Raw genomic sequence first — 11662 nt, 5'->3', positions numbered from 1 at the left:
TTTATCTGTTGAGAATATAATACTTTTATTTGAGAGTCTAGGGTGACACTTATCGCACAATCCCGTTTCGTCTCCCGGCTGGAAAGAGCCTGGATCTGTGGAACTCACAGCAGCAGGCTCCCCCGCCCCTCAAAATAAATAAAAACAAAACAAAACCATGGATCAATTTCCAAGCTGGTTAAAACAGTCTCCTAAGAATACAGATTTTTTTAAAATAATAAAAAAAGGTATTAAGCTGTTTATTATGGTTATGGCGCTACTAAAGAGGCTCGACACTGGTTTGCTTTTGTGTGCTCATAACAAGCAAAGTCTGGCTGCCCGTCCGTGGATGCGCAACAAGGGTTTGGTCGTTGTGGTGGGTATTCACACACAGGCTGCCGTGGAATTCCAGAATCCCAAACTGCAATCCCATACCCTCTTACACGTTGCAGAAAATGACCGTGACCTGGGTTAGGATAGGCAGGTAATGGTGTAGAGTGGATGGAGATAGCATTTGAAATGGTCAGGGTGTATGTGTGTTTGTGAATTGTTCCAACCAAATAATGGGGGTTTTTTGAGCCGCTTACAGGAGTCCTGAGTCAGGGAGGCCCGCTCGCAGCAGGATCAAATAATAACTTTTTAAAATCTAATTTGGGACAAAAGAGGGTTATCAGGCAGGGCACCACTGCCATTCTGAACTGATCTGTCTCTAGCCACCCTCCCCGCCGCACTGTGGCTTGTGTGAATGCACCCCACATTGTGGCTTGGCAGGTTCTGGGTTGGTGAAAAAACAAACCAAGCATCAAGAAGAGCACATACAAAGTTAGGATTGGGAGAGGTGGCGAAGTCATTATGAGCATACGATTCAAACCCAGCAAAATGCTGGAATATTAATATTTTTTTTAATGGCTGCAAATGTCTCTGTCCTGGGTGTGTTGTTGAGTAAGGCGAACGCTTAGAGGTCAGGAATCTCTGGCCTGCAGGCCCCTGCTGCCATCTTCCCCAAACCATGCCTCCCCCCTGCTCATCTGCTGGCACCGCTGATGTTCATGGATGAGCAGGTGCACAGGGTCTAATCCTGCACTGGCTGGGAAGAGAACATTATGGCAGAAAAGGCAGTGGGGCTTAATTCCAGCTGACGAGCGGCGCTTAAAGCTCATTTAAGCGAGTGGGGGAGAGGAAGGAAAAGGTATCTGCCAATTTTGAGGTGAGGTGTGGGGCTCACCTGTCTACTGTGCTATCATAGCAATGTCATGCGATTGGGAGGTCAAATTCAGCCTGCAAGCCCCGTCCTGATCAGGTTCCAGCCCACGAAACCAAAACCGTCTCCCACCCCGCTTCCATCTGGGTTTGTGCCCTTTTCCCCTAAAGCCTCGCCAGATTTGGCGGCGGCAACGTCGAGGAGCAGATTTTGAGAAGTCGCCTTTCTCTGTGCCCTGCCGCTTCCCTCTGATCCAAGTCTTTATCATTAGGCCAAAGCAGCTGTTCCTAAGATGAACAAAATGAAACAAAAGCCCCATTCCTAGCCAGAACTCTTTTTTTGCAAATCTTTTCCATTCTTCCTGGGTAAATGGGGAATGGAGGGGAGCGTTTCGAAGGTTTGATACGGAGGAAGCGGTCACTGGCAAAATAAGGAACTACTCAGTTACGGGGACTTTGCTCTCCCAACCAAAGTGCCAAAGAATGTGGAGAGCAGAGACATGCCTTTACCCTGAAATACCTTTGGGTGCTGCAATTTTTCACAGTACATTTACAAGCTGCCGAAGACCAGAAGCGAACTATGTACCCCCAAACTCCAGAAGGGCTCCAGGACCTTCTGCCCAGAGAATGCGGAGGTTTGGAGGCGATGTGAAGCGAAGGGGAGGAGGTGTTTGATGGGTGAGTAAATACTGAGGAGCCCTGCCCCCTGAACCTCTTGGCAAGGGGCCTGGGAACACCTGCCCCATGGCAGAACCTAGCACTGGTGCTCGTCTCAAGCAATGGGCAAGCGTTCAAATCTCCCCACTGCCTTCTCCTTCCTGGCTCAGCCAATGTGGAGAATTTGTTTACCACACCCGGTGGGCCTTCGAGGGGCAGAGGGAATTCGGGGAGAGAAGGGTCGCCGATTTAATAAGTTGCGTACACAAATCCGGGTGGGTTCAATCGCGCCTGAGTCAGCTTGGCCGGCTCCCAAACGGAGTCGAGGTTGCCATCTTGGAACAGGTCCTGTGGAAGCGCCATAACCTCTTTTCTGCAGCCTTCCAGAGGCTGAGCGTGGAAAAACGAACGAGGACACTACAAGGGGGAAGGCGAGGGCGAAAGCTCAGGGAGCGGCCGACCCCTTCCCTCCCACCCGTCTTGAGGGTCCACCTCACTCGGCTGCGACCCTGCATGTGCGCAGCCCACGAAGGTCCAGTCCGCTTCTCAGCGGAGGAGGAGGAGGAAAGAGCCTTTTCTGCCCGTCCCGCAGCGCCGGGAGGAGGTGTCCGCCGGCCACAGCCGCACCTTCTACTGCCGCAGGCTCCAAACCAGAAAAAAACATCCCTCTGGAATCAGCAACGTGAGCAGGCCGCTAGTTTCACGAAGTAGCTGTTAAGGGTTTTGGTTTTTTTATTATTTCTTCTCTGCTTCTGTTCCAGCCGTGGCTGGGACAGCCTCCGGCTCCCATAACAGGAACTCGTGCAAAAGGGTGTTCACTGTTTCCGGACACTCCATCATGACCATGTGGCTGCCTTCGTCAATCACCTTCAGGAAAGCGATGAGCAGGATCTGGGGGGAAGGAAACAGGCAGGAGAAGGTTGGAAAAGCAGCTCCCTGCTCCGTGGAAGCCTAGAGGGCTCATCTCATGACACTCTTGTTATAACAATAATAATTACTACAGTAATTAGCTTCAGGTTAAGTATTTTCGGGTTGTGCTCCACGGCGACCCGGAAATAATGGAGTGCATTACTTCCGGGTTTCACTGCTTGCGCATGCGCGGACGCTCAAAACAATGTCACACGCATGCGCAGAAGCGGCAAATCGTGACCCGCAGATGCGGGTTGCGTTTGCTTCAGGATGCGAACGGGGCTCCGGAATGGATCCTGTTCACACCCAGAGGTACCACTGTATAAGACATCTGAAGGCAGCCCTGTTTAGGGAAGTTTTTAATATTTAATGCTGTATTGTTTTTAACACTCGATTGGGAGCTGCCCAGAGTGGCTGGGGAAACTCAGCCAGATGGGCGGGGTATAAATAATAAATTATTATTATTATTATTATTATTATTATTATTATTATTATTATTATTACTTTTATTATTTCAATTTATATACTGCCCTTAAACAGAAAATTCCAGGGCAGTATACAACATTAAAAACACATTACAGAACTTTAATGATAAAAATATAATAAAAAAAATAGTGACAGACAGCCTAATACAGTGGTACCTCAGGTTAAGAACGTAATTCGTTCTGGAGGTCCGTTCTTAACCTAAAACTGTTCTTAACCTGAGGCACCACTTTAGCTAATGGGGCCTGCCACCGCGCGATTTCTGTTCTCATCCTGAAGCAAAGTTCTTAACCTGAGGTATATTTCTGGGTTAGCGGAGTCTGTAACCTGAAGCGTCTGTAACCTGAAGTGTCTGTAACCCAAGGTAAACCCGTAAAAATAGTCATAATAACAGTCCTCTCCCCCACGCTTTCACAGGCCACATAGATCATTTAATAGCCACATGCCTTGGTAAAAAGGAATGTTTTTTGCCTTGCACCTAAAGACATGTAGTGATGGCCCCAGGCAAACCTCTCCAGGGAGAGCATCCCACAATAGGGGAGCCACCACCGAGAAGGTCCTGCTCTCTTGTTGCCACCCTCCAAACCTCTCTCGGGGGGGGGGGCATAAAAAAGGGCCTCAGATAACAAGCGCAGGGTCTGAGTCGGTTCATACAGAGAGAGAGGTGATCCTTAAGGTATCATCATTATTTACTATTATCATTAAAAGCAGGAAGAAGGGAAGGGCACTCACTCAGTGGTAGATAATTCCAACACTAGGGGCTACTCTGTTCACCAATCCTGCCTACCCATTTGCTCCCCAGCCCACCTGCCCTTTTACACCTCACGTGCCCCTCGCCTGTCCCCACCAAAGGGCCCTCCACTCTTTCCCCAAGCCCCACCCCAAACTTTTAAAGGAGGGGAGGAACTACACAGAGCGGTTTGCTAAACTGCTGCGTGAAGCACCTCCCAGCTTGCCTTAGGCTGCAGCTGGTGCAAATTTCAGGTTCTTATGACCCTCCAAGAGTTCCCTGTTTCTGGCATATATAACCATAGAATTGAACAGCACTCAAGTTCACTGAGGCACACCGGAAAACATTATCCCGTTTCACTGGCCAGAGGCGAAGTTGCTGTTCTGCAGAATTCTACAGTAAGAAACCTCCTGCCAACCTAGCAGTTCGAAAGCACGTCAAAGTGCAAGTAGATAAATAGGTACCGTTCCGGAGGGAACGTAAACAGTGTTTCCGTGCGCTGCTCTGGTTCGCCAGAAGCGGCTTAGTCATGCTGGCCACATGACCCGGAAGCTGTACGCCGGCTCCCTCGGCCAATAAAGTGAGATGAGCGCCGCAACCCCAGAGTCCCCTTTGACTGGACTTAACCGTCCAGCGAACCTTTATCTAACCACAGAGCCTTCTTGGGCTTGCCGATCAGAAGGTTGGCGGTTCAAACCCCTGCAACGAGGTGAGCTCCCGTTGCTCGGTCCTTGCTCCTGCCCACCTAGCAGTTTGAAAGCACGTCAAAGTGCAAGGAGATAAATAGGTACCGCTCTGGCGGGAAGGTAAACGGCGTTTCCTTGCGCTGCTCTGGTTCGCCAGAAGCGGCTTAGTCATGCTGGCCACATGACCCGGAAGCTGTACGGCGGCTCCCTCGGCCAGTAAAGTGAGATGAGTGCTGCAACCCCAGAGTCTGCCATGACTGGACCTAATGGTCAGGGGACCCTTTACCTTTACAGTAAGAAACACTCCCGGGCAAGGAGAAAGGAAAGGGATTGGAGTGGGATTTCACGGGGATTCAGGGCAGGTTTGCAAAACCGTTACCTCAGCCATCCGCTGGTCCTCCTCCACAGGGACAAATTTGTCGTGCATGCCGTGAACGAGGAGGACAGGCACGGTCAGCTCCGCATGGTAGACCTCATCCCCCTCTGGCCAGTACTGGCCACTCATCATGGCTCTCAGGACGAAGGATGAGACGTTGAAGGCGTTCCCTTCCTTCAGCAGCTGCTTCTCCTTGGCGCCTTGACGGGCAAAGCCAGCCCTGCAAGGGGAGCCAAGCGGGCAGGGTTAATTCAGCACGGATATTTATTCGTTTATTTATTTATTCGTTTAATACTTGGGAGGATTTGTCGCCATGCTCTTCGGCTTTTTTTAAAAAAAAGGCTCCCGGGGCAGCTGAGAAATCAGTGAAAGCAAGAAAAGGAATGAAGACAATATGCAAAGACATGGCACAAAAGGAATATACTCTGGGAGGGAGAAGGAAATAAGCAAACCCAGGGCTTACGACTATAAAAAGACATGACACAAAAGGAAATTACTTTAAAAATAAAAGCTACACATGCAGACACATCAACAGCCCAGTGAGGACAGATTATGCTCAGGAGCCGTGGAATGCAGAGTGAATGCAGAGTCTTTTTTTAATTTAATTAATTAATTAATTAATTAATTAATTGGGGGGGGGTTGAGGGAGAGTTTGAGGGGAAGGGGGGAAATAATGAATATGATACGTTTTGATGTTGTTATGTTGAAATTGCTAATAAAAACATTTATAATAATAAAAAATTAATTAACTTGATTAGACATCCATACAAACATTACTACACATACACTTACAACCATAATATCATAACAACAACAAAAAATAACAACAAAAAGGGGGGAAAGGATAAGAAGAAAAACAAAAGAAAAAAGTTAAGAAGTAAATAAAATAGGTGGATGATAATACACCTTTGTGAATTCCCTCCACCAGTGCTTGTCATTTTTTCATTCAAGTTCTTATTTACATTGCGAATCATGTACCACTACATTATTTCTTATAGTATACTATTATATTATCAAGACAGCTTTACGACCTTAGTCTAAACATACCATAATGTTATCTTCAGAGCAGTGTTTACTCATATACTCTTCGAACCACAACCATTGTGACCTTAATTTCTGATGTGCTTGATATCTTATTGCCGCAGTTCATTTTGTCAATTCTATAAATTCTGTTAATTTATATAGCCAATCCTCTTTTGTGGGTATGTAATTTCCTTTCCGGGATGCAGGTGGCGCTGTGGGTTAAACCACAGAGCCTAGGACTTGCTGATCAGAAGGTCGGCGGTTCGAATCCCCGCAATGGGGTGAGCTCCCGTTGCTCGGTCCCTGCTTCTGCCAACCTAGCAGTTCGAAAGCACGTCAAAGTGCAAGTAGATCAATAGGTACCACTCCAGCAGGAAGGTAAACGGCATTTCCGTGTGCTGCTCTGGTTCGCCAGAAGCAGCTTAGTCCTGCTGGCCACATGACCCGGAAGCTGTACTCCGGCTCCCTCGGCCAGTAAAGCGAGATGAGCACAACCCCAGAGTCGGCCACGACTGGACCTAATGGTCAGGGGTCCCTTTAGCTTTAATTCCCTTTCCAGTTCTTTGCAAGGAATAACCAGGCTGCAGCAGTTGCATAAAAGAACAATTTCTCTCCTGTCTTGTGGCATCTCATCTCCTGCTATACTCAGTAAGAACGCAGAGTGACAGATCTGTGGGGACTGGCATATTGTCTTGGAGACCCCCGAAAAGGAAGATGGCTACTCACTTGAGGAAGCTCCAGGCCAGGCAAGGGGAGAGGCAGCGCAGGACGCAGGTGGGCATGTTGAAGATGGAGCAGAGACTGGGCTCCAAGGCCGTGGGGCCGCCGCCATTGATCATTATCACCTTGTGGACCAGATCCGGGTATTCGTGCGCCAGGAAGGTGCAGAAGGAGACTCTGTGGGAAGAAGCAAGCAGGCAAGTTGGAGGGTGCAATAAGTTGGAGGGTGGTGGTGGCGGATGAGTGTTCAGACCCCTGGGCTCTCACTTGTGGGGTGCTTCAGGGCTCCGTCCTCTCCCCAAGGCTTTTTAATATCTATATGAAGCCGCTGGGAGAGATCATCAGGGGGTTTGCGCTGGGTGTCCATCAATATGTGGATGATACCCAGCTCTAACTCTCTTTTATTTTTTATATTTTTTTCAAAAAAAAATATTCATTTTATAAGACAAATAAAAACACAAACAGAAAAGACAACTAATACAAACAAATTCTTGTCATATCCTTATTTTTCTAAACATTGTTAAGTGGGCTTCCCCAAGCCCCACCTATCTGATTTTCATTTTACTTCATCTTTAGCAGTTTACATATATCATAATTTCTAACCATCTTTTCCCCCCACGCTTACTTTAACCATAAAAAAACTTCACATTTTATCACTTATAAAATCTTCTACTTCTAACCCTACCGCCTTTATCCACTTCCAAAGCTATTCTAAGATTTAAATATTAACATATTTTTTTAAATATTCCAGCTCTACCTCTCCTTTAAATCAGAACCAGTGAAGGCGGTGAAGGTCCTGTGTGAGTGTCTGGAGGTGGTTGGAGGATGGATGGCAGCTAACAGATTGAGGTTGAATCCTGACAAAACAGAAGTACTGTTTTGGGGGGACAGGGGGTGGGTGGGTATGGGGGACTCCCTGGTCCTGAATGGGGTAACTGTGCCCCTGAAGGACCAGGTGCGCAGCCTGGGGGTTATTTTGGACTCACAGCTGTCCATGGAGGCGCAGGTCAATTCTGTGTCCAGGGTAGCTGTCTCCCAGCTCCATCTGGTACGCAGGCTGAGACCCTCGCTGCCTGGGCACTGTCTCACCAGAGTGGTACATGTGCTGGTTATCTCCTGCTTGGACTACTGCAACGCACTCTGCATGGGGCTACCTTTGAAGGTGATCTGGAAACTGCAATTAATCCAGAATGCAGAAGCTAGACTGGTGACTGGGAGCAGCCGCCAAGACCATACAACACTGGTCCTGAAAGATCTTCATTGGCTCCCAATACGTTTCCGAGCACAATTCAAAGTGTTGGTGCTGACCTTGGAAGCCCTAAACGGCCTCATCCCAGTATATCTGAAGGAGCGTCTCCACCCCCATCGTTCTGCCCGGACACTGAGGTCCAGCGCTGAGGGCCTTCTGGCGGTTCCCTCCCTGCGAGAAGTGAGGTTACAGGGAACCAGGCAGAGGGCCTTCTCGGTGGTGGCACCCGCCCTGTGGAACGCCCTCCCACCAGATGTCAAAGAGAACAACAACTACCAGACTTTTAGAAGACATCTGAAGGCAGCCCTGTTTAGGGAAGCTTTTAATGTTTAATAGGTTATTGTATTTTAATATTCCGGGTTGTTTTCGTTTTTATTATGTATTTTGTGTTTTTATGTTGTGATTTTACGTTGTGAACCGCCCTGTGACTTGCAAGTATAAGGTAGTATACTACTACTAATAATAATAATAATGGTGATGATGATTATGATGTTTGGAGTCCACCCTGGATGATAGGAATTGTAGTCCAGAACACCAGGTTACGATTAGGCTGGGTCATATCTAAAGCCAGAAAGGAAGAAGCTTGCCAACAGCTGCTATTCGCGTGCGTTAAAAGAGCCTCCATTTTCAAGAGCAGTCTACCTTCATGTTCCTGAGTGGGGGGAATAACAGAAGGTGCCCCTATGCCTGGTTTCCTGGGATGAAAATGATGGTGATTTAAACTGTGGTCTGCAGACTATCATTCAGGTCACCTGCAGCGTACCTGTGAATTTGTGTCTGAAGTTGGGAGAGGACACATCCATTACATCAAATATTTCTACCCTTGGCTTTCCTCTGCCTCCACGTTCAAAGGCCGTAATGGAGGGGGGGGAGAGAGAGAGGCCTTGTACTTGAATGCTGCTTGGGGGCTTCCCTTTGGGGGCATCTTTTTGGCCCCTGTGGGGGCAGGAGGCTGCATTAATATATTATAATAATTCATTATTTATACCCCGCCCATCTGGCTGGGTTTCCCAGCCACTCTGGGCGGCTCCCAATCAAATATTAAAAACACAATACAGCATTAGATGGGCTCTTCTGATTTTTCTCACATTGCAGCCTTTTTATCACTGTGCTGCCAAACAGCGTTTCCTCGCTTACATTTCCCAGTCTCCGTCTTCTTTCTTTCCCTTACGTTTACAATTTTAAAAACGGTTTCAGTGATGCGTTCCTTTTCTTTCGGTTCATACGCTCCAACCTACTGCTCCCTTCGAAATATACCTAAGCTAAATTCTCCCTCCTCTCAGGGGATGGTCTCCAGTTCTGGAATAAGCTGCAGAAATCCCCTACAGCAAAACCAACATTTGATGGAACACGGGGCAGAGTGCAATGGAGTGTGCGGGAGGTGGTGAAGCTCAGAAATGGCTCTCCCCTCCCTGCTCATTTAATCCCCAGAACAACCTTGTGAGGAAGGTTAGAATAAGCTTTAGAAATCAACACACACACACACACTCCCAGCCCGCTCCAATGAAACCAGCATTCCATGGAATGGAGTGAACGGGGTTGGGGAGCAGGGCAGGACCCTCCCCTCGCCCTTACCCGTAGGAGTGCCCAATGAGGATGTTCCTCTTCCGAGCGTAGCGCTTGAAGACGGCGCGCATGTCTTCCGCCAGGGCGTAAAAAGTGTAGGCGGCGGCGATTTGGGGGGCCGAACTGCACCCGTGGCCGGCCAGGTCGGGGGCCACCACCTCGTAGCCCAGCTTGGCAAAGAAGTCCAGCTGCTCCTTCCAGATGTCCAGAGAGCCCCCCACGCCGTGGATGAAGAAAAGGACCACGTCGCCGTGGGTGCCCTTGCAGCTGGTGATGAACTTGGTGCAGTCGACGTTCACCACTTTCTTCGGCTTCCGCCGGCGGCGCTTGGCAGGGCCGGGACCGGGGGGGTTGGCCGAGGGGGTGGCTGCGCCCGTGCCGGCAGCGTCCGAGACCTCCAGCTCCATCGTGCCGTTGGCTTCGGAGCCATTCTGGCAGTGGAGGATGTCGGCGCGGACGGCGTCGCCCAGGTTCTCGATGACCATCTGCCCGTTGCGGTAAACGGTGATGCGTCGCTTGCAGCGCACGACGCCCGCCGTCTGGGGCGCGTCCTCGGCCCCCGGTGGGCGGGCGGGGGCCAGGTGCTTGACCCGCAGGACCCGGCCGGGCTTCACCTCCACGAAGCTAAACCCGTCGCTGGACTCGACGCTCTCCAGGGGACCCACGGCGTTGGGGGTCTTGCCCATCAGGCAACACAGGAGCCCGTCCGTGATGCTGGTGAACATCGTGATTCCTGCATCGAGAGGAATTGGGGGGGGGAATGACACAATAGTGCGTGAGACTCTTTCGGGGTCGTGGGTTTGACGTGGGTTCCCTGAAAGAGAATCCTCACAACAACATTAACATTATGAGGTAGGCCAGTGTCATTATCCTCGGGTCCCAGATTCCTATGCTACAGATGAAAAGACATGGATCATGTTCTCCCCACACATTGAAAGCGCTTTGATACCACAAGTCATGGCTTCCCCCCCCAAAATAAATAATTGTGGAAACAGTAATTACTTAGAAGAGTCCGGAGAGTTGCTAGGGGACCCCCTATTCCCTCCCCACAGTAAATAAAGCTGAAGGAAATAAATTAATATGTAAAAACTACTGTGGTTTTTTTTGCAGGGAGGGTGTTCCATTTTGCTTCCAAATTGATGGTGGGCTCTGAACCAACGGCGTTTGTCGTTAGGACACGACGGCGCGCTGCAAAATCTTGCTGCAGTTCAGATGTGTGTGTGTGTGTGTGTGTGTGTGTGTGTGTGTGTGTAACAGGAATGTTCATATATGTTTATATACACACACACACACACACACACACACACACACACAGAGTGGTGCCTCTGGTTGTGAACGTGATCCATTCCGGAGGCCCATTCACAACATGAAAAGAGCGCAACCCGCAGCGGCGCGTCTGTGCACGCGCAGGTTGCAATTCGCCACTTCTGCGCATGCGCGTGACGTCATTTTGCGCTCATGCGTGAGCAGCGAAACCCAGAAGTAACCCTTTCGCTCTGTCCCAAGAGACTAGGGCCCTGCAGGACTTTCCGCAGGGCCTGCCAGACAGAGCTCTCCCGCCAGGCCTTTGCTCAGGGCACAGCCTGACCCCCCTCCTTTGGCAGTCTTCACAGACCTCTAGCCCAATGGTTGCCATTAATCTGATTTGAACTGATTTTATAATGAAATGATTTTAGAATGTTGTATCATTTTACTGTTGTTAGCCGCTCTGAGCCCGGCTTCGGCTGGGGAGGGCGGGATATAAATAAAATTTTATTATTGTTATTGTTATTCTGGTACTTCCAGGTCGCCGTGGGATGTAACCTGAAAGAACGTAACATGAAGCGGACGTAACATGAGGCATGACTGTATTGCAATATTGTTCCAATAGCAGCCTCATTATAACAATACCAATTTTCTAATAGGAATGTTCTTGGTCCAGCTGCCCGCTAACCCTGCAGGAACATTCCATTCCACTTCTCAGTTTTCTTTTCTGACTGGATTGCGCTCAGATCCAGTGTCTGCTGTTGGTTTACTCCCTTGGCTTCTTCAATTATGATTTATTCCATTTGCACCTTTCCTCCAAGTAGCTCATGGTTGCAAGG

General features: G+C 49.1%; 1 protein-coding gene across 3 annotated transcripts in view; it reads right to left on the bottom strand.

Annotated features, from left to right (window-relative positions):
* The window catches only part of ABHD8 (abhydrolase domain containing 8), a 37142-nt gene continuing 25480 nt past the window's right edge, over positions 1–11662 (bottom strand). For all 3 annotated transcript variants that reach the window (XM_083594742.1, XM_083594741.1, XM_083594743.1), the window contains exons 2-5: positions 9588–10311; positions 6770–6940; positions 5024–5240; positions 1–2727 (exon numbers count right to left, since the gene is read on the bottom strand). In XM_083594742.1, coding sequence (XP_083450868.1) covers positions 2572–2727; positions 5024–5240; positions 6770–6940; positions 9588–10303 — 1260 coding nt within the window. In that variant the 5' untranslated portion in view covers positions 10304–10311 and the 3' untranslated portion in view covers positions 1–2571. The remainder of the gene's footprint in view (positions 2728–5023; positions 5241–6769; positions 6941–9587; positions 10312–11662) is intronic.

Source organism: Podarcis filfolensis (genome assembly GCF_964270895.1).
Source record: "Podarcis filfolensis genome assembly, chromosome: 18".
NCBI lineage: Eukaryota > Metazoa > Chordata > Lepidosauria > Squamata > Lacertidae > Podarcis > Podarcis filfolensis.
This window is presented reverse-complemented; position numbering and strand designations above follow the sequence as displayed.